Source organism: Oncorhynchus kisutch, linkage group LG9 (assembly GCF_002021735.2).
Source record: "Oncorhynchus kisutch isolate 150728-3 linkage group LG9, Okis_V2, whole genome shotgun sequence".
Classification (NCBI taxonomy): Eukaryota; Metazoa; Chordata; class Actinopteri; order Salmoniformes; family Salmonidae; genus Oncorhynchus; species Oncorhynchus kisutch.
In genome coordinates, this window is record NC_034182.2 from 21,895,867 (window position 1) to 21,918,170 (window position 22,304).

At 41.9% G+C, this 22,304-nt stretch overlaps 2 protein-coding genes across 5 annotated transcripts in view; both read right to left on the reverse strand.

Annotated features, from left to right (window-relative positions):
- Window positions 1-386: 386 nt before the first annotated feature.
- Window positions 387-12,267, reverse strand: htra3b (HtrA serine peptidase 3b). Of its 4 annotated transcripts, none has more exons than XM_020491254.2 (9): window positions 11,289-12,243; window positions 4,996-5,095; window positions 4,506-4,728; window positions 3,106-3,300; window positions 2,904-2,936; window positions 2,461-2,656; window positions 2,209-2,266; window positions 2,019-2,114; window positions 387-1,810 (listed from the first exon to the last, which is right to left on the reverse strand). In XM_020491254.2, exons 1-9 carry the CDS (start codon window positions 11,707-11,709, stop codon window positions 1,642-1,644), a joined length of 1,491 nt encoding a protein of 496 aa, XP_020346843.1. In that variant the 5' UTR covers window positions 11,710-12,243; the 3' UTR covers window positions 387-1,641. The 4 variants fall into 4 exon arrangements, 3 of the variants coding, with proteins under 3 accessions (XP_020346843.1, XP_020346844.1, XP_031687975.1); XM_020491255.2 differs by having other exon boundaries at window positions 2,461-2,575; window positions 11,289-12,234; XM_031832115.1 differs by having other exon boundaries at window positions 2,461-2,575; window positions 4,996-5,100; window positions 11,289-12,224.
- A 1,586-nt stretch (window positions 12,268-13,853) lies between these two features.
- The window catches only part of sh3tc1 (SH3 domain and tetratricopeptide repeats 1), a 29,742-nt gene continuing 21,291 nt past the window's right edge, over window positions 13,854-22,304 (reverse strand). The window contains exons 15-20 of the mRNA XM_020491252.2: window positions 20,175-20,355; window positions 19,908-20,058; window positions 19,689-19,811; window positions 17,632-17,782; window positions 16,592-16,788; window positions 13,854-16,183 (exon numbers count right to left, since the gene is read on the reverse strand). Coding sequence (XP_020346841.1) covers window positions 15,935-16,183; window positions 16,592-16,788; window positions 17,632-17,782; window positions 19,689-19,811; window positions 19,908-20,058; window positions 20,175-20,355 — 1,052 coding nt within the window. The 3' untranslated portion in view covers window positions 13,854-15,934. The remainder of the gene's footprint in view (window positions 16,184-16,591; window positions 16,789-17,631; window positions 17,783-19,688; window positions 19,812-19,907; window positions 20,059-20,174; window positions 20,356-22,304) is intronic.

The window sequence follows — 22,304 nt, forward strand, 5'->3', positions numbered from 1 at the left end:
ATGGTGTATGAAACTCTCCCAGTTTCCTTCCAGACATCCTCCTAGGACATTAGACATACATTTATGACCTGTTTCAAGACAAGTAAAAGTCTATGACTATTTTTAGGACCCTTAACATAAATATATCTTCATCTTACCCCATGACTGATTGTGCTGGTGGAGGATGGAAAAGTATGCCCCCTTGTCTGTCTGTGTATATATATATATATATATATATATATATATGTATATAGCAGCCACAATAACCTGATTGTACTTAAACAAGGCTAAGCTCCTTACAGCCTGCAGCAGTAAACATTCCTAACTTCCTCGTCAACCATGTACAAGTACAGCAGAATGTCGTCAAAGGAATCCCACCCACACACGCATGTACGCACACACACGCCTCACTGGATCTAATGCAAGAACGTCCTACACAGCAATTTATTTGATTTTATACACATTACCAAAAAGTAGCAAAAACTATAACAATCACTCCCATTGACATAGCCTGTTGGTGAGGAATCCAGATTTGTAAACATTCAATCTGTTCTTAAGTCATGATGATTAAGATATAAGTAACTGACTGTAAAGGGAATTTATTTATTCATGCTATAAGCACAGGTCAATGTTGTAAAGTGTTTATAAAACTGCTTATAGCACCTTTACAAACCCTTTATAAACCCTTAGGACATTAATGTAAAGTGTTCCCAATGGGTCGGTTATAGTAGAAGACATCAAGAATCCAGTAACAGTGAGATTCAAACAGACATTTGCTTACATTTTACCAGTTGAATAACAATGTGGTCTTTCTTTCAACTTCTAACTGAACATTTCTGACCAAATTCTGGTCTTTCTTTCAAAGTATAACTGACCCAAAAACAGTTGATTATGGAATGGTTTCAAACGGAAAGCATTGGACACATAGCTACTGTACTCGCATGTACAGAAAAAAGTTCTGTTCAACAGATTTTTAAAAAAGGCCATAAAAGCAGTGTAACAATGGACAAATCTTTGAATTAAACTACATGCTAAACTTGTCTTACCAATGATCAGTTGCATTGGGAGTAAGTGAGTCTCAAAACACAGCTGGTATGCTTTGACAAAGACAGATGATACAAAACACAAATACAACAATACTAAAAATCAAGTGTTTCATTTCACTGGGCGTTCCAACATTCAGTCCTAAATTCATCCAGAGCCCAGAGAATTTTCTGGCTGGATTTACCAAGCAAGGGTCAGTCAGTCTCTGTTGTTTCCAGATCAAGGTTCCAACAAACACAGTTTTCTGTTTCTCGACATGTTTGTTGAGCGTTCTCCCCTTGGCTCGGAGTAGTTAAAAGTCACCCTTTAGGCACCGAGTTAGGATCAGTTTTACCCTCCCAAAACAAATACAAACTGATCTTAGGTCAGTGACTATAGGGGCAGCTTTATAAGTGTATAGGGCTCTCAACCAGAGTTTCTGTTTTGTTTTGTTTTGTTTGGTCAGTCTCACGGGTTCCACACCACGGTTGCTGTGATTACTGCATGAAGACGTCGTCTGGCTCGATGTTGAACAGCTGGGAGCATGTTCATGAGTGACGTTCTAACGTTTACAGAATGGTCCGATAGAAATATATCTTGAGTACAGTACTCCTGGTCAATGTCTTCATGTTTACTGAGTTACTGCATAATGACATCAGGCTGGATGTTGAAGAGCAGGTCGTCGTTGCCCCTCCTGACCTCCAGCAGCAGGGCTGTCTCCTCCGTGAGCGCCCCTTGTAGATCAGCTGTGGTCAGCAGAGGACGGCCGTTCAGCTTCACGATGATGTCACCGTCTCGGATACCACCTCTGTGTGTAGAAAGGAGGATGAGGGTAAAAACACATTATTTTGAGATGAGGAAGGCTATGAAAGAGAGTGATAAATTACTCCTTTAAGAAAACCAAGAGATGTAATGAAATAGTCCATGCTAAATTTCCATACAAAGTCACCTTGACCCTTCTCAGGGAAACTATGCTATTTGCACAGTGTATGGTAGCTTTGACTGAGGCCACCTACTTCTGTGCAGGAGAGTGAGGCACCACTTCATGGACGTAGATCCCACTAGAGACATCAGGGAAGTCTGGGTTCTGCTGCTTCAGCTCCTCAACCAGCCTACACAAGACGAATTAGAAACGTCTGTCTTGGTTTAACACACTATTATTGGTAACTGTAGTATTGCACAGTGTCATTCTTGCATAAGACTTACGCTGGATTGATGGTGAGCATCTTTATTCCAATGAACCGTTTCTTCAATGATCTCACTTCTTTAAAAGAAAAAAACAATAATTTGCCTTTAACAAACATAATAATACATTATTTGCCTTTGTTGAATTATAATGTGATCATACCAGTAGCTAATAGCTGTCTGGCTATCTCAGACATAGTTACCTTTGCTCTGCTTGTCCATTGATTCGTTGAGGAAGAGTGTTGTCCTATCAGAGGGGAGGTGTGGGCCTACCTTTGCTCTGCTTGTCCATTGATTCCTTGAGGAAGCGTGTGATCCTATCAGAAGGGATGGCGAAGGAGATCCCAGCAGCCACTTTCAGAGTGTTGATGCCAATCACCTCCCCGTCCTGGTGGCAGTCAGACAAACAACTTAACAGAGTGTTACGAATAGGAACTGGATCACAACTGATACCGATCACCTCCCCGTCCTGATGGCAGACAATACAGGGTGACAGGTTATTAGGGTTTTAGAACAGGGCTGGCTCCATTGAATTAAATAGAACACTACAATAGACATTAACATCCTGGTAACGTGACCAAAAAGATGGCCATCTTGGGATACTTTCATACTGGTGTATTTAAAAAAGCTCTATGGCTGTCTCACTACTGCCTCTACTCAATATCAATCACAGTGAAGATCGTGAAAAAGTGTTGGGGGCCCGACATAACACTTACCAAGTTAACTAGAGGTCCGCCTGAATTTCCATACTGAGAAAATATCAAAAACAATAAATCAATCAATTATTCAGTCAATCAATGGGATGTGCATGTAGTTGTCTGACAGCTAGACAGCCTTTTGAGTTGGTTATAAGTGAAGTCTGCTATAATTGCCCTTTAAATAAAGTTAAGCTAAATTGTATAGAATTGATTGTCTCACGTTGATGATGGCGTCCGTCTGTATATAGTCCATGTCAGAGTCTCTGATGCCCAGCTCCTTCCCGTCTCTCTGTGCAGTGCTCACGATCCCTGTGGTAACCGTGTTCTGGAGAGCGAAGGGGCTGCCAATGGCAACCACAAACTCACCAGGTCTAAGGTCGGCCGAGTGGCCTAGCAACAGCACCGGGAGCTTTTTCTGAGAGGGAGGAAGGAGATAGAAAGAGAGGGGTGACGGAGAGAAGCGTTAAAGGGGGGGGGGGGGGGGGGTAATTTGGGTGCCTTTTGTGTGTGTTTTTGCATATGGCAAAATATGTGTCTTGAAGTCGCCTAGGCTATCTAACTTCTTTCGCCAATTAGCTTCAGCTGGCTGGTGTGCAACCTTGGCAAAGTTGGATTGACATTGGATAGATAGCCTATCTCTGGGGGTAGTTAGGGACGGTCAATAAACTTCACAATATTTTTATGTTGCACATCTTTTAGTTGTCTCATTAAATGCTTTCAATATTTGTATATTAATTATCCTTTTTAAACTTTGCAGTACATTTTGACACTAGAATACATGTTTCTGACTCATATCGTGATGTGAGATTCAGAAATAGAGTTAAAGAGAGAGGGACCGGGCTGTGTAGGAATTCTTTGAGGTCTTTCTCACTGCTCATGCGTTTCCCTGTCTTTCTCTCTGTAGGCAGATCCATTGTTTTGGAGACTTTAGGGGCTTTCGTTGATTGAACACTTACGTAATATGGTTGACTGGCCCATCTTAAAATCCCCCTACTTATCCCTAAAGTGGTAGGGTCCGTGTCATAATCTATGCACCTGGGCCAAAAACATTCAGCTACACCCAGGGGTGAATTGAATTGAACTGTGTTTCACCACACCTGATTAATCCTATCACAAACAGGATATGACATCAGTCATAACTATTTGTGACCTCAGACATTCATGACATCCATCAAATAGCTATTCATCTCATTAACGTACAGGAATTCGCCCTGGGTTCTTTCTTTTCTTTGTTGTTTCTTTGTTCCTATTCCCCCTGTTTTTAACAGTAAGACCTTCTTATTGTAGAATACAATACAGCTATTATGTGAACCAGAACATAGTATTTGGACGGTTCCATTTGAAAAAATTCAGCGTCAGTCTTCCTCTAACCACAAACATTGTTGTCGCATATGTCTCATTACAATGAACAATAGGTCTAGAGATCTGACAATAGGCCTATGCATAAGAACATGCCTAAAACAAAAAAGCAGCATGTCTTTTGTCAGACTCTTACGCAATATCTAATTCAGAAAGTAAACAACCTTTCAATTCCAATTGGATTAGGAATTTCAGTGTACTTCCTGAATTGACTGGAATTGAAACGAAATTGACCCCAATCCTGAGACACACTCCTCTCACCAGTGGGTTGACTTTGATGGTGGCGATGTCTGACTTCTTATCGATGTCCTTGATGGTCGCTTCGTAGACGTCACCGTTGTGCATCTGGACCTTGAGATGCTGACGGCCCGACACAGGCCTGGTGCTGGAGACTACATGGGCGTTGGTCACTATCAAACCTGTGTCTGACATCACAAAGCCTGACCCACTGGACAGAGGGACATTCCGGCCGAACAGAGGGTGCCTGGGGGTCAAGAGGTCAATATAGAGCTCAAAAGAGGTCAAGATAGAACAACAACAAGACAAGTTTACTGTGATGGGTTTTGTGTTTATTGCTTCTGATGAGAGATTACATAACATCTACACTGTTGTGAAGTTACTACCTGTAAGTTATATGTGATAAAAATGATTATTTTTGTTCAACCATCATTACACATACTTTACAGACACAACACACACTGTAGTACGACATAAGATTGTGTGTGAGTCTGCCTACACAAACACACTGTACCTGAGGAAAAGTTCAATGTGGACAACAGCCGGCGCAATCTTCTCAACCACGTCAGCTATGAAGTTAAACTTGTACCTGGGACTGGTGGGGTGTGAAGTACCTATACTAGCGGGAAGAATTACTCATGTTAATAATATAAAAACTTGACTTTAAAAATAACCACAAGAACAGCAACAACAACAACATTAAAATAGCAATAACACATTTTTTTTTTTGTCCGACGAGTACAGGCTCTTAGGTGAACTTCCTTTGCAATACCCTTCAATATTTGTTTTCTATACTCCACCCCTTCCTACATGAAACCTCAGTAATTTGGTATAAAAACAGCTGGGTAGTTTCACCGGGCTGCGCTCCTTCAGGGCCATGAAAAAGCCTTAGTGGCCTGTGCGTGAGTGTGTGTGTGTGCTTGTGTGTGTGGCGTGCTGCAGTAAACTAATGTTAATTACTGTTGGTTATTTCCAGCACATGGCGTTCGTTCTCCTCAGCTGACCGTGGTTTCCTGTGACTAGACTGCCTTGGCTATGTGTGTGTGCGTGTATGTGCATGCATGTGTGTGTGCGTATGTGTGTGTGTGTGATCGCCTTGGCTCGTATAAACAATCAGGTTACACAGCTGATTTTAGAGAGCAGACAAACAACACACCCTGTCCTGGAACTAGCTGGCAGTGTACTAGTGACCTAAATATGAAAAGCATGATGTCCATTCAGTTACTCCTATTCATCTCATGCAGTGTTAGCAGGGCCAGGAGTTTTTCCTGCACAGATGACCTGCTCAGGAAAAACATTCTATAACTACGGTCCAGAGTTTTTCTTAGTCAGGTCACATGGTCAGGGAAAAACTCCTGTCTCTACATTTTAGACTCTACATGGCTCTACATCTGGCTCTGCATTTTAGACTCTACAAGCTCTACATTTTAGACTCTACATGGCTCTACATTTTAGACTCTACATGGCTCTACATCTGGCTCTACATTTTAGAACTATTCCCACCACATCCTATCCATTTGCTAATCAAATATTTGGCTATGGTCATCCTCCTAGCCAATTGTAAATAGTTGGGTAAGTGAGTGTAGAATTAAACATGCAAGCAAAGGGGAATCTCAGAAGAACATATTTCAGCACTAGGCTACAAATTGGCCCTCTTCAGTTGGCTAACCAAGCATTAGAAAACCAAACCAGTGGATGGCACAATCTTGACAGTAACCATGGAAAAACCCAACTCGGCCATTATTCTAGCCTGCTCCCAGATTTGTTTGTGCTGTTTTGTCAACAATAACCATATGAGAGTAGCAAAACATTACAAACAAATTTGGGACTACAGGCTACTATTATCCTGAGTGGTGGCCAAAAAGCTTTGAGATGACTCTGGAAAATGTGTTTTTTGATCGAAGAACAGTTTGAAGATACTAAACATGTCATTAGCCTGAAGGCCAGCCCATCCTAATGATAATGACAAGATAATTTTAGGTTTAGTCTAAAGTGGTAGTAGGCCTATCTGAAATAACTCAAGGATGACTTGTGTTGAAATACATGTTGTACATTGAATGGGTTCATATGATGATATAGTATTTGACTGAAGTAAGAGTGAGTAATTATTTTGCCCAATTATTATGGCTGATCAAAAGATCCATTAGTGGAAAAAGATCAGAATTGGCCAGCCTGTTTAAACATAGCCATATAGACTGAGACATGAGAGGCAAGTGAAAGGTACGTGAGATCTGAGAAGTAAAAACAACATGTAAACAGTACTCCTCTCCTAGTACTACTTATAGATATCTCTACTCCTAACTCAACAATCCCACACTGTAATGCAGCACTGGCAATGATCCGTTTAGTTAAAGGAAACGTAAGTAATTGGCCAATTATTGGAGAAATTCAGATAAAATGCCACCAATCACAAATCTTTATGTGTGAGTTCTCTACAAAGCCCTTCATTCTAATTGGCTCATGGATGATTTCGACCAATGAGCAGATCAGATTAGGTGCAGAAATCTCATCAGTCAGTCATCCTTATCCCTCTTCTTACAAACTCCATGTACTCAGTCATGAGCAGACATTGGTCTTTCAATCTTGGGTCATGGGTCTTTCAATTTTTCAAACACATCTATTGGTTCCATTGCACCAGGTAAGCTCAATCAAGCCCAATTGCACAGTCAAAATGATTTCAAATAGTAGTTGAACCCAAGTCTGCTACATGCTTTTAAAGTACCTCACACCATTAAGCCCTCTTGTGATCAAAGTCAAGACAAATCGGATTTGCCATTATTTTTTCATAGGCCTTCCTGCTTCCTGTAAAGTATCCTTAGGTAAACAGTGATGTCTATGCCACACATTACAATCCAATTCTGTTTCCCTCATTAGTGAGAAAGTATTATTTGGGTCAGGTCAAATAATTGCCCAATTTGAAAGGCCTATCTTTCAATGAATTCGGTGTACGAGAAACTATATCTTATTATTTTCATCCTACAAATACATTTATATTTTGAGGCTATTTATACAGAAAATTGGTATAAAACCTGTATAAACTCTATTTTTAATGATATGACAATATTTTAGGTTGATTATAATTCCATTACACAATTTCTAAGACCTCACATGCCTAACTTTTATTTTCCTGCAAAAGTAAAAGCAAGGAATGCATTACGTATGCCTATACTGCCATTCATTTCAATTAAACTGGTTTTGGATTTCTCTCTGACCGAGATGGCTGCCATTTTTGCCCCATTATGGAACTTTGAGTTGATGACATATCCCCTCTAGTAATTTAATAGAATCTCTATGGTGGTACATTCTTTTAAACAAAGGGTGGGTCTAATCCTGAATGCTGATGAGTTAAAATTGCATTCCAGCTGGAATAACTCAATGACTTGTGTGCAAATACACGTTGTAAGTTCAATGGGTTCATATGTTGGTATAGTATTAGACTGAATAATACCATATCATCATGCTAATGTCATACACATATTCACTACCGTTCAAAAGTTTGGGGTCACTTAGAAATGTCCTTCTTGTTGAAAGAAAAGCACATTGAAATAACATCAAATTGATCAGAAATAGGGTGTAGACATTGTTAATGTTGTAAATGACTATTGTAGCTGGAAACGGCAGATTTTTAATAGAATATTTACATAGGCGTAAAAAGGCCCATTTTCGGCATCCATCACTTCTACGTTCCAATGGCACGTTGTGTTAGCTAATCCAACTTTATCCTTTTAAAAGGCTAATTGATCATTAGAAAACCCTTTTGCAATTATGTTAGCACAGCTGACAACTGTTGTTCTGATTAAAGAAGAAATAAAAATGGGCTTTCTTAGACTAGTTGAGTATCTGGAGCATCAGCCTTAGTGAGTTCGATTACAGGCTCAAAATGGCTAGAAACAAAGACCTTTCTTCTGAAACTTGTCAGTCTATTCCTGTTCTGAGAAATTAAGGCCATTCCATGCGAGAAATGGCCAAGAAACTGAAGATCTCGTGCAACGCTGTGTACTACTCTCTTCACAGAACAGTGCAAACTGGCCCTAACCAGAATAGAAAGAGGAGTGGGAAGCCCCGGTGCACAACTGAGCAAGAGAACAAGTACATTAGAGGGTCCGTAAAACACTGGTGTTATTACCCGTAAAACACCAGTCTCAACATCAACAGTGAAGAGGCAACTCCGGAATGCTGGCCTTCTTGGCAGAATTGCAAAGAAAAAGCCATAAAAATGGCCAATAAAAATAAAAGATTAAGATGGGCAAAAGAACACAGACACTGGACAAAGGAACTTTGCCTAGAAGGCCAGCATCCCAGAGTTTCTTTCAAAAACAAGGACATTTCTAAGTGAGCCCAAACTTTTGAACAGTAGTGTGTATCATATCATATACGGTTTGCAACATCCGTGCCAATATATCCTCCAAACACCGGCTTCTTGGGCATTATGAAGTGGCAGTATGAAAACGTTCTGAATGGAAACCAAGGCAACTGCCACCTTAGGCCAGGAAATTCCTATAACCTCCTGAGACCCAGCAATTTTATGGTAAGTGTGTGTAATTGTGTAATTATCATATTTGTGAGTTTGATATTCAGATTTTTTCTATATGTAAATATCTCAGGAATAGTTTGGTGAGGTTACTGAGCTGTCCCAGCTAGCACATAATGTTCTGACAACCATGTGTTTCTTAGGGCTTGGTGAGAGCGTTGTTGTCCTATCGTTGTATTGCATTCAAACTTCCCCCAACATTCTCAGAATGGTCATTCTGGGAATGGTCTCTTAACTTGACAAAATAACGTTATTTTCTATTTTTTTACTTTAACGGAAGACTTCATAAAAGTTCAAAAATAGTTACATTATTATTATTATTATAATTTTTTTGGTAATGTTCTAGGAACGTTTTCAAAACTGGGTAAATTGGGTATGTTCTCTGTGTGAATTTCAATACTTCAGCATAACGTTTCCTACAGGTTTCCTTTATGGTTCTATTTAAAGCAACGTTCTCAAATTTTTCAGAGAACATTAAGAAACAACGTTCTTCTGTGGGAATGTCAGTGCTTCAGCATAACCTTTCATACAGGTTTCCTGATGGTTCTATTTAAAGTAATGTTCTCAGAACATTCAGAGAACATTAAGAAACAACGTTCTTCTGTGGGAATATCAATACTTCAGCATAGCGTTTTCTGCAGGTTCCCTTAATGTTATATTTAAAGTCGTGTTCTCGGAACATTTTAAGAAAACTTTCCATTAAAAAAAACACAAGAAAACATTAGTAACATTCAAAAAACGTTCTAAGAATGTTATTTAAAAACATATACATTCCGTTCTCAGCGTCAACAAAATTCTCTCTAACCTCTTATCTTGTTAAGTGTGTTCAGGTGTGTTGGCCGCACCCACTAACTAGCCGCACCTGATCTTAACGTTTCCTTTGAAATGGGTTCTGTTTGAAAAGACTAAAATGAACAGCTTTGTATAAGTTTAAAATAAACCATGGCATGCTAGCTCCATCCTGGTGGTGCAGTAGACTAATTCTATGGATAGAGAACAGAATATAATAGTGTTTGAATCTCACTGATGCCATGCCACAGTAAAAAATAAATGTGTTTGCATGATTAATGCGAAGGAATTTCCATGTGTCCTATCAGTGCTTGAAGTTCGAAACAGTTAACCTAAGCTAGCAGTCTTATTAAACGTCTTATTGAAACATTCAGTGAAAGTTTAAAGGAAGTTATTCAAAAACCTCCAAATGACCTTTACATTTAGAATGTTATTTAATTACATTCAAAAAACATAATTGTAGTTCTCAGAATGTTAATAAAACCTCCCAGGAAAACATTCAGGGAACCATAGTAAAACGTTCTCAGAACCTCCCTGCAACCTAAAATTAACATGCCCAGAGCGAGATACATTTTCACTTCTCAGAACATTAATTTTAAAAAACATTTTACCAGTCAGGCTTTGTTCCCAGAACCAACGGGAAACAAAAAACTTACATTGAAGCCACTTCTAAGGAACCAAATGTGCTAGCATTATATAGGAGCTAAATAACAATAAGAGCTAAATAACAATAATAAATGTCCTCTGTAGTGGACATCAGGATGTGCCAACTATGTTTTGTGTCTACTGTCCCCATTTACTGTCATGTGTATTTTACCTAATGGCCACTACAATGCACATACGATAACAATAATAATTTTGTTATTTTTTTCAGTTTTTTCACACTAAACGCTTTTGTTTTTGCTGGGTATTAGGAGGAAAAAGAACACCGGAAAGGCTGATAAAAAAAATAGACAGGAAAACAAACATTACATTCTGACAAGTGAACTCAGTCATTCAGTGGCTGGTCATTAGTTTCATCGTGTGAGACTGTAATCTATAGGGAGTCTGGCTGAGAATAATTACGGTGGTCAGTTTCGCTCCCCCAATCTTAAACTAAATGATTTGGAGAAACATAAACCTGGCCTCAGGTCAGTATCTAGGGGCAAAGTTGTAGGGTTTAACTTTAATGACCTAGACAGTCTGCTGTCTTCCCCTTTTGACAAAGGAGGTGTTTAGGGGTTGCTAATTATATTCCTATATCCTAGACTATATTTATGTCTCAAATGGCACCCTATTCCCTATATAGTGCATTGAGCCCCCCAAAAAAGTAGCGCACTATATATAAACACCTATTACATTATCCATCCATGTCTATTGCATGAAGTGCAACAATGTTTGCAGCCCATACATTTCTGCTGTTACTGATTAATGTTGAGCTACAGTATGCCTGTATGTTGCAACTGTTATTGTTGTTTTATTTTTATTTTTAGACACAAATGACTTACCTTTGTTATTGTTGATTTCGCATGGTCCCTTCTGGACGGAGGTGATGGCAGGCAGCCCCTGCTGCAGAGCCTTCCTACTCTGCGCCTTCAGCTGACACACGTTCCCGTAGGTAACGCCGTCACTGCCGCAAACTTTGTGACCCAATTTGCACTGACAAAAGCCCTTGCCTAGCCGCTTTCCGGCCGGGTGCTTGCATTCGAGTCCATCACCGCAGGGTAGGTCATCTTTGCGCCCGCAAGGGTCGCTTTCCCCCTGGGCGCAAACCAGGCAGCAGTTGCATCGGTCTGGAACGTACCCCATCGCGCAGCTAGGGCTGGGGCAAGTGCTCACGTCGCACCGCTCCGAGCATTTTGGTTTGGGCTCAGCCCCGACGAAGTTCACGATATAGTAAAGAACCGTAGCAAACAGTAGGACCTGCATCGTTTGCGATCAAGTGCAGTGGAGATATGAGAAAATAAAAACTATAAAATAATAACAAATAATGTTAGGCTAAGTATTTACACAGTCATGTTCGTGGTAAAACGGTCGCCGGTCATTTGGGAAGATTGAACAACGAGCAACACTCCACACTTTTACGTATCTCTTTCACAAGACTGTCGAGATAAAATTACGCTTGCAGGACAGACCTCCGGGATTTTCTTAAAACTGAAAAATTCTCAACTCATATGCAGCCGCCCGTGGTTGATCCAGATTAAATGGGAAACATTATCCCAAAGGAGTGGAGACTGATCCCAAATATGCCGTTATTGTGAGTCTAACCGATGCACTGGCTGGCGCTATATTTGCAATGAACACCAATGAGTCTCAGCACAGCAGTGCGGTGCCTTTTGTTTTTTCCGTTTTTTAAAGATCCAATATCATTCGTTGCGTCTGGTCTGGCTCTGCCCCTCCAAAGCACAAGTGATCTTGACCAACCACCATGTCACAAGAGGACAACAATGGAAATACATCCCAGACTGTATTGTGTGTTATCTTCGATTATTTTATTTGTCTTTTTCAAGTTTTATGTGTGCTTGTTTTTAAAATCGTCGAATTAATAAACTAAGCCAAAGTAGCTCCGCAAAGTAGGTCGTTGACAATAAAAACGCTACCCCAGGAGGCGGAGCGTTGGACCCTCTTGACCACGCTTAACTCTTCGGTCTACTCTTTACCATATCTAGCATGAACGTTGTCATCATACCTTGAGATGCATGACTTGGAAATTAACGTTGTTGTCAGCAGCAACACAACCTGGACAATATTATACATGGGGGCCCAAAAAAGTGTCGAAATATTGATGTAAATTATTTGGTTTCTGTCAAACAACATGGGCATCCATGCAGCTAGTGACTAATCTGACACATTCTATTTTTTTCCTTTTCAAAACATTAAGTAATCCATTCCTCAGTCTGGATGTGAATGAGTGCATGGGTTGCGTCCCAAATGGCACCCTATTCCCTATATAGCAGACTACTTTAGGACACATGCTGTATAGTACCATGTTTTTATAAGTACCCCTTTTAAGGACAATTTAAGATGACCAGCCAGTACCGACATAATGGCAGATGTGGTTCTGTTTTTAGCACATACTTTTCTTTCTTTCTCACTCTCTCTCTCTTGTTCTCTTGTTCTCTCTCTAAGGGGAATGGGCATAACATGGTTAGAGCTAATAAATGTTTGTCATGGTAGATAAGTGAGGGTGTCCACCAAGTCATATGGGACACATAAGTCAATGGGACACATCCCAAATAGCACCCTATCCCCTGTATAGTGCATTACTTTATACCACGGCCCATAGTGGATGTGTTAATTTGAAAACTCAATGTCAATCACTCCTGGCACTTTTCGGAAACACTGGACCCCTTGTTCCAGTCACGTGTATCCATTGTGCTGCCCGTTAATGGGCAGGGATGCAAACTGGTGAGGTCCCAAAACAGGTGATACTTTTGTTTTGCACTGAAACATGCAAAAAATCCCTGCAGGGTAAAATACAGGTTTTAAATAATTAAACAACAAAGAATATGATCTACATGATCAGTCTTGGTGTGTAAAATAAAAAGTGGTTTATGTGAACCCAACTCACAGCAAAAAAATGTAAAGAAAGCAATCCATTGTTATTTGTTGCCTAGACTTTACTGCAAATGACACTCAAGGAAAAAACAATACACTAATATTGCAGTTAGCCATGACAGCCTTTATAATAGAACGCTTGTGACCACACACATCTAAATATTACACTTGGGGAAAAAAACATTATTTTTTATTTAACTAGACAAGTGTGCTCAGAACAAATTCTTATTTACAATGGCGACCTACACTGGCCAAACCCTGGACAACACTGGGCCAATTGTGCGCCACCCGATGGGACTCCCAAACACAGCTGGTTGTGATAAAGCCTGGAGTTGAACCAGAGTGTCTGTAGTGACTCTAGCACTGAGATGCAGTGCCTTAGATCGCTGCACCACTCGGGAGCTAGCTTAAGTAGAAATAGAATGAAACAAACAGGCATTCTATTTTTGCTCTGTTATAGTGGCCACTATAGTAGGGAAAGGGGGATACCTAGTCAGTTGTACAACTGAATGCATTCAACTGAAATGTGTCTTCTGCATTTAACCCAACCCCTCTGAATTAGAGTAGACATAGATCAAGTGCACAAGGCTACAGGTGTGCAAAAAAGAACATTCACAGAGTCAAACATTGAATAATCCCCCCTCACCCACACACAAGTGATACTGTCAAGTTCAACACAACAAAAGCAATATCTTTGGTCTACACTGCACTTACATTGTACACTTTCTGCCTGAGGACATCTGTTCTGCAATGTGCCAGCAGAGGGTCAGCAGAGAATGATACAATTTGTTGGCATAATTGATCTCTTTCAGGCAGAGAGTACACCTGGCATACCCCCTTTTTATCTGCATTGAACAAGTGAGAACGAGGTGTGGTGTGGTGTTCCCTTCACCTCTATAGTGGCATCCAGCTTAAGCCAGGCCCCAGCTGCAGACCCATTTAACTGTTTAACAAGCAACGCCTCATTTTCACCCAATTCTCTCATTCTGAAAATTAACCACATACTGTAAGAGGGAAAACATTAGTTCACATATAGTAGTTCGTTTGTAATCTAGTTAACATTTCACACAGATTGCCAGGGTCCAGTAAGCAACTAACTCGAAGATAACTTGGGGATCGGCAAGGAGTCGTATAACGTTACCAGTTCATACTATAGCGAATTGGTTAGGTTACTAACGTTAGCTCATCTGATGTAACGTTGTCTGACTTTATTAGCCAGCTAATTTTCACACCATAAAATCAATTATTTGATCAGTTAAATTGGCCAATGTTGCTCAACATTTCTCTGGCTTGCTAAAGGATCATTCGATCCAGCTAACGCTAGCATGATACTTAACAATTCTAACAATACTTGTTCCACCACACTTTCTCCCTCACCTCAAACTTTCCAAATGCCAGTTCTTTTTCGGTTACTGCTCATGAAGTATGCTTCATCACCTTCTCACCCCGATCTCCATGGTCAGGTTTCTCACCTACCTCTTCGATACTCTTCAGGCCAGGGGACGCGCTGCTAGGTCCCCTATTTTGGATTCAAAACGGCGAATTTCGCCGAAAGGTGATTCGTTTGAAGCCCCTGAATGGGGGAAGCAGTGCTTGGTGATATTTTGACGATTCCTAAGCATACTTTAAAATATGGGATTGTTGCTGAAGTTGTGATATTGCTGTACTGAATATGCCACTCATGACTGAAAAGCAAGACGCAGCATTGTTATTTCTCTTTGCCTGTAACCACCTTTTAGTAGTCATGCTTTCAAGGCATATTTTGTTTACATAATTCCAATTCAGCATGTTGTTAATTTGAGGTCTTTGAAGTGTGTCTTTGAAGTGAGTCCACTGACAGATTACGGTCTCTTTCTCCCCCCCCCTCCATCTATCTCTCCCTCTCCATGTCTTTCTCCCTTATTTTCTACACCATCTGGAGAAGCCAGAGAAGCGTTCCATCTGGCTTGTATTTACCGAAGCACCCTCACCACTGCTCAAAGATTTAGCACTATTTGTGGATAGGGTTCCAGGTGTGCCGTCCATATTATTTTTACTCTCACAAAAGACATTCACGCCACTATAACCTTTAACAACTGGACCTCCATACTCCCGTTATCTTCTCTTATATTACTTTTATTACATATACAGTACCAGTCAAAGGTTTGGACACACCTACTCATTCAAGGGTTTTTCTTTATTTTCTTACTATTTTCTACATTACAGAATAATAGTGAAGACATCAAAACTATGAAATAGCCCATATGGAATCATGTAGTAACCAAAAAAGTGTTAAACAAATCAAAATATATTTTATATTTGAGATTCTTCAAAGTAGCCACCCTTTGCCTTGATGACAGCTTTGCACACTCTTGGCATTCTCTCAAACAGCTTCACGAGGTAGTCACCTGGAATGCATTTCAATTAACAGGTGTGCTTTGTAAAAAGTTAATTTGTGGAATTTCTTTCCTTCTTAATGCGTTTGAGCCCATCAGTTGTGCTGTGACAAGGTAGAGGTGGTATACAGAAGATAGCCCTATTTGGTAAAATACCAAGTCCATGTTATGACACTCCATCATTACTTAAAGACATGAAGGTCAGTCAATATGGAACATATTCAAGTGGACTTGTACTGTGACATACTACTGAAGTTCTGGTCGGGCGAGAGGTTGATGCGGCGTACATTGAGGTCTGAGGCGAACGCTCGCGCTTTCTGGTAGAAGAAGAGTGAGAGCTCCCGGTCAACCAGAAAGTTGTGGTAGATCGTAGCCAATCGTGTGCAAAGCTGGAGCTGGGACTTCTTGTTGCCGAGGTCCATGGCTGCTGCCAGCGCCAGGTGGTAGTACCCCGCGGCATCGTAGGGGTCCTAAAGATCAAAGGTGAAAGGTTATGGGTCAGGGTTTAGCGGTGAGATTGGATGGGGTCAGTGGAGGAATCGTTAATGCTGTTTTGGGTCCATGTGAGTCAAGCAGTTTTATGAGTGGGAGAATAGAAACACAATGAAATGCAAATTCATGCATCTTCTTGGATCCTCTATGTTTTTCAGGGTTGGGGTCAACTCCATCATGACATGGAATTACTCCAAAGGAGTGCAATTCAAATCCTGTATTGACTGTAACTTAAGGTGGAATTGACTTCAACAACTCTCATGTACTCTTGTCAACCATCAGTTTTATAATCAAAACCATTTGTATTTCTTTTCAATAGTGTATTTCAAACCTAAAATGCAAAAAACTGTCCATGTATAACTTCTATTGTTTTCAGATTATTTTACCTTCAGGTCATAGAAGATGATGTCCCCTAGCGTCTGATAGACTCGTACGTAGTACAGGGTTTCCTCATCAAACTCCAAGGGCGTGGGGCAGAGGGAGAGGGTCTTCAGGTAGTAGTGTTCAGCCAGTTCAAACTGACCCAGACAGTGGTACAGGGTGGCCAACCGGTGGAAGGCCACGCGCTCATTTAGACGATTTCCTATTTCAATATATACAACCATCATTTCATTAGTATTTCTTTAATAAATGAGCTATAACCAGGCTATGGCATTGCACTTGTTTTTTCTTCCCTGCTGATAATGGCTATTTTTCTGTTTTATTCTACCAAACTTAATTGAATGCATTCATGTAGGTTGCTGTGGATAAGAGGATCTGCTAATTGTAAATGTACATTTCTCTAGGGAAATACAAGTAAGAATCTCACACTACTCCCTCGACCCTACCAACTCGCTCAGAAGGTCATCAGTTGTCACGTGTTGTTGACAAAACTGAGGTTGACTTCCAGAAAGGGGCAAGGGGGAACAATAAACCCAACAACTTTGGGACACACTCATTACTTGAATGATGCAACTTATGTTCCAATTTTTGAATAATAAAACAAGCATGAAATTCAAATGAACAAATCCCTCTGTCATTTTACAAGATAAAAACCTCAGTAACAGTTAAACATTTCATTTGGGAGGTATTTCATCTTGTATGTGTCAAGTCTCGAAATCAGACATACAAAAATACACATGGTATATAATTAGACACGCCTCTCCATTCTTTTGTGTGAAATTGCGATAAACTCAAAAATAGTGGAATCCCATAAGGCATGGTGCTATTTCTGGACTAATTAGGCCCTACATCCTCCATAATTTTCACACCCTCAACTTTGGGACACTTGTGCATATGGCGGAGGCGTGCGTCAACTCGCAAATGGAGGGCAGAGGGGCTAGGGGAAGGAGAAAGGGGTGATTTGGGATTCAACCTAGGTCTGGGCTAAGTTAAGTCTGACATCTGGTGGCCATAGCTAGAATACACTGGCTCTGTTGTGTCCTACCCAATGTAACACTGATGTCAAGGGCGGCCTGGGCGTACTCCACGGCCTCCCCATACAGCTTCAGTTGCAGTAGCAGCTCCACCAGCTTGTTAGACAGCCTTAGTCTGGCCTCTGTACTGCTGGTCCTCACAGCGATGGGCAGGGCACGGTCCTGGAGGCACACATGGATACACACACAGGTGAGATCACCTACAGTACCAGTCAAAAGTTTGGACACACCCACTCATTCAAGGGTTTCAAAGACATCAGAACTATGTTGAGATGTGTATGTTGGAAAAACATTCCTCATGAAGCTGGTTGAGAGAATGCCAAGAGTGTGCAAAGCTGTCATTAATGCAAAGGGTGACTACTTTGAAGAATCTCAAATATAAAATCTATTTTGATTTGTTTAACACTTTCTTGGTTACTACATGATTCCATTTTTTTATTTTTTATTTTTTATTTCACCTTTATTTAACCAGGTAGGCTAGTTGAGAACAAGTTCTCATTTGCAACTGCGACCTGGCCAAGATAAAGCATAGCAGTGTGAGCATACAACAAAGAGTTACACATGGAGTAAACAATTAACAAGTCAATAACACAGTAGAAAACAAAGGGGGGGTCTATATACAATGTGTGCAAAAGGCATGAGGAGGTAGGCAAATAATTACAATTTTGCAGATTAACACTGGAGTGATAAAAGATCAGATGGTCATGTACAGGTAGAGATATTGGTGTGCAGAAGAGCAGAAAAGTAAATAAATAAAAACAGTATGGGGATGAGGTAGGTGAAAAGGGTGGGCTATTTACCAATAGACTATGTACAGCTGCAGCGATCGGTTAGCTGCTCAGATAGCTGATGTTTGAAGTTGGTGAGGGAGATAAAAGTCTCCAACTTCAGCGATTTTTGCAATTCGTTCCAGTCACAGGCAGCAGAGTACTGGAACGAAAGGCGGCCAAATGAGGTGTTGGCTTTAGGGATGATCAGTGAGATACACCTGCTGGAGCGCGTGCTACGGATGGGTGTTGCCATCGTGACCAGTGAGCTGAGATAAGGCGGAGCTTTACCTAGCATAGACTTGTAGATGACCTGGAGCCAGTGGGTCTGGCGACGAATATGTAGCGAGGGCCAGCCGACTAGAGCATACAAGTCGCAGTGGTGGGTGGTATAAGGTGCTTTAGTGACAAAACGGATGGCACTGTGATAGACTGCATCCAGTTTGCTGAGTAGAGTGTTGGAAGCCATTTTGTAGATGACATCGCCGAAGTCGAGGATCGGTAGGATAGTCAGTTTTACTAGGGTAAGCTTGGCGGCTTGAGTGAAGGAGGCTTTGTTGCGGAATAGAAAGCCGACTCTTGATTTGATTTTCGATTGGAGATGTTTGATATGAGTCTGGAAGGAGAGTTTGCAGTCTAGCCAGACACCTAGGTACTTATAGACGTCCACATATTCTAGGTCGGAACCATCCAGGGTGGTGATGCTAGTCGGGCATGCAGGTGCAGGCAGCGACCGGTTGAAAAGCATGCATTTGGTTTTACTAGCGTCTAAGAGCAGTTGGAGGCCACGGAAGGAGTGTTGTATGGCATTGAAGCTTGTTTGGAGGTTAGATAGCACAGTGTCCAAAGACGGGCCGGAAGTATATAGAATGGTGTCGTCTGCGTAGAGGTGGATCAGGGAATCGCCCGCAGCAAGAGCAACATCATTGATATACACAGAGAAAAGAGTCGGCCCGAGAATTGAACCCTGTGGCACCCCCATAGAGACTGCCAGAGGACCGGACAGCATGCCCTCCGATTTGACACACTGAACTCTGTCTGCAAAGTAATTGGTGAACCAATTGGTGTTATTTCATAGTTTCGATGTCTTCCCTATTATTCTGCAATGTAGAAAATAGTAAAAATAAAGAAAAACCCTGGAATGAGTAGGTGTGTCCAAACTTTTGACTGGTACTGTACATGTACACACACAAAGACATTAGGTCACACACACATGTAGACATACACATGCATGGATGCATGCATGCATGCACGCACACACACCCTCTGTCCTACCCCATATAAGCAGTATGTGTGTGTACCCTATAGAAGCAGACAGCCTTCTCTCTCTCCTGGTTGAGGTTGAAGAAGACATCCCCTACTGCCTCCAGCAGCTGTAGGATAAAGTGTGTGTCTCCTGTACTCAGGCCCACATCTTGGGCCACCTGCGAGGAATACAAGAATCAATAAGTCAATGTAACTCTGAGTCAATGCTGTCTGCTCTGTATAATAGAATAAAATACAGTAGAATAGGTTCTGACCTGTACATAGAGGTCCACCAGTTCGGTTTGGCCCAGCATTTGGTATATCTTCCCAGCCTGCAGCCAGGCATATGCCTCCTTTTCCTTCCGGCCCAGGTCGATAAAGATACCCAGGCTACGCTTGGTGTAGTCCAGAGCCGACCGCCTAGCCCTGGACACGGAGATAGAAAGGAAGGGACAGAAATGTTATAATTTGCTGCCAACTAGAGACAGACAGACATACACACATCTCACACACACACACACCCCTGCCCACTCCACACACACCTCTCTGTCCCCAGACTGAGGTATAGCTGGCTGATGGTCTCCAGCACCTCCCCCTCCTGTCCCCTGTCTCCCCGGGTCGCCAGTATGGCAAGCTGATGTTCGTTGTAGATTATGCACTGAGCTTCGTCAGAACATACAGCTCCGTACAGGTGGCACAGACGCCGCGTCGCACTTAACTGACCTGAGACACACATAACATGGATGGATAGAGTCAGGACAACATAGCAACATTAGGAATACCTTCCTACTTTTGCCCTCAGAACAGCCTCAGTTTGTCTGTGCATGGATTCTACAAGGTGTGGAAAGTGTCCACTGGCCCATGTTGACTCCAATGCTTGGATAATTAAGTTCTGGTCAAATCACAAAAAAAGAACACAACTTTTTGGCTTATTCAACACCCTAAAATTGGCACTTTCTATAATTTGCCGAAATTACACAAGAATGTTACAAAACCTCCAGGGCGCCCTATTGTAGAGGACATTGACTCAGTAACGGCCCCTTTATCAACTTTTATTTTTTATTTTATTTTATTAGACCACTCGCAGAACAGCTCCCCTCCTTTGTAAAGGACGCCAGCAGTTTGATCTCTATTATTGAACCTATTGATCCTCTCCCTGATAATACTTTGTTAGTTACTTTTGATGTTGAGTCGTTATACACGAATATTCCACACGAGGCCGGTATTGAAGCCATGGAACATTTATTTTTGCAACGTGACCCGAATGAACTACATTCCAGTGCATGCATTACAACATTGGCTGAAATACACTGCTCACAAAAATTAAAGGAACACTTAAACAACACAATGTAACTCCAAGTCAATCACACTTCTGTGAAATCAAACTGTCCACTTAGGAAGCAACACTGATTGACAATAAATTTCACATGCTGTTGTGCAAATGGAATAGATAACAGGTGGAAATTATAGTCAATTAGCAAGACACCAACAATAAAGGAGTGGTTCTGCAGGTGGGGATCATAGACCACTTCTCAGTTCCTATGCTTCATGGCTGATGTTTTGGTCACTTTTGAATGCTGGCGGTGCTTTCACTCTAGTGGTAGCATGAGACGGAGTCTACAACCCCCACAAGTGGCTCAGGTAGTGCAGCTCATCCAGGATGGAACATCAATGCGAGCTGTGGCAAGAAGGTTTGCTGTTTCTGTCAGCGTAGTGTCCAGAGCATGGAGGCGCTACCAGGAGAAAGACCAGTACATCAGGAGACGTGGAGGAGGCCGTAAGAGGGCAACAACCCAGCAGCAGGACCGCTACCTCCGCCTTTGTGCAAGGAGGAGCAGGAGGAGCACTGCCAGAGCCCTGCAAAATGACCTCCAGCAGGCCTCAAATGTGCATGTGCCTGCTCAAACGGTAAGAAACAGACTCCATGAGGGTGGTATGAGGGCCCGATGTCCACAGGTGGGGGTTGTGCTTACAGACCAACACCGTGCAGGACGTTTGGCATTTGCCAGAGAACACCAAGATTGGCAAATTCACCACTGGCGCCCTGTGCTCTTCACAGATGAAAGCAGGTTCACACTGAGCACATGTGACAGACGTGACAGTCTGGAGACGCCGTGGAGAACGTTCTGCTGCCTGCAACATCCTCCAGCATGACCGGTTTGGCGGTGGGTCAGTCATGGTGTGGGGTGGCATTTCTTTGGGGGGCTGCACAGCCCTCCATGTGCTCGCCAGAGGTAGCCTGACTGCCATTAGGTACCGAGATGAGATCCTCAGACCCCTTGTGAGACCATATGCTGGTGCGGTTGGCCCTGGGTTCCTCCTAATGCAAGTCAATGCTAGACCTCATGTGGCTGGAGTGTGTCAGCAGTTCCTGCAAGAGGAAGGCATTGATGCTATGGACTGGCCCGCCCGTTCCCCAGACCTGAATCCAATTGAGCACATCTGGGACATCATGTCTCGCTCCATCCACCAATGCCACATTGCACCACAGACTGTCCAGGAGTTGGCGGATGCTTTAGTCCAGGTCTGGGAGGAGATCCCTCAGCAGACCATCCGCCACCTCATCAGGAGCATGCCCAGGCGTTGTAGGGAGGTCATACAGGCACGTGGAGGCCACACACACTACTGAGCCTCATTTTGACTTGTTTTAAGGACATTACATCAAAGTTGGA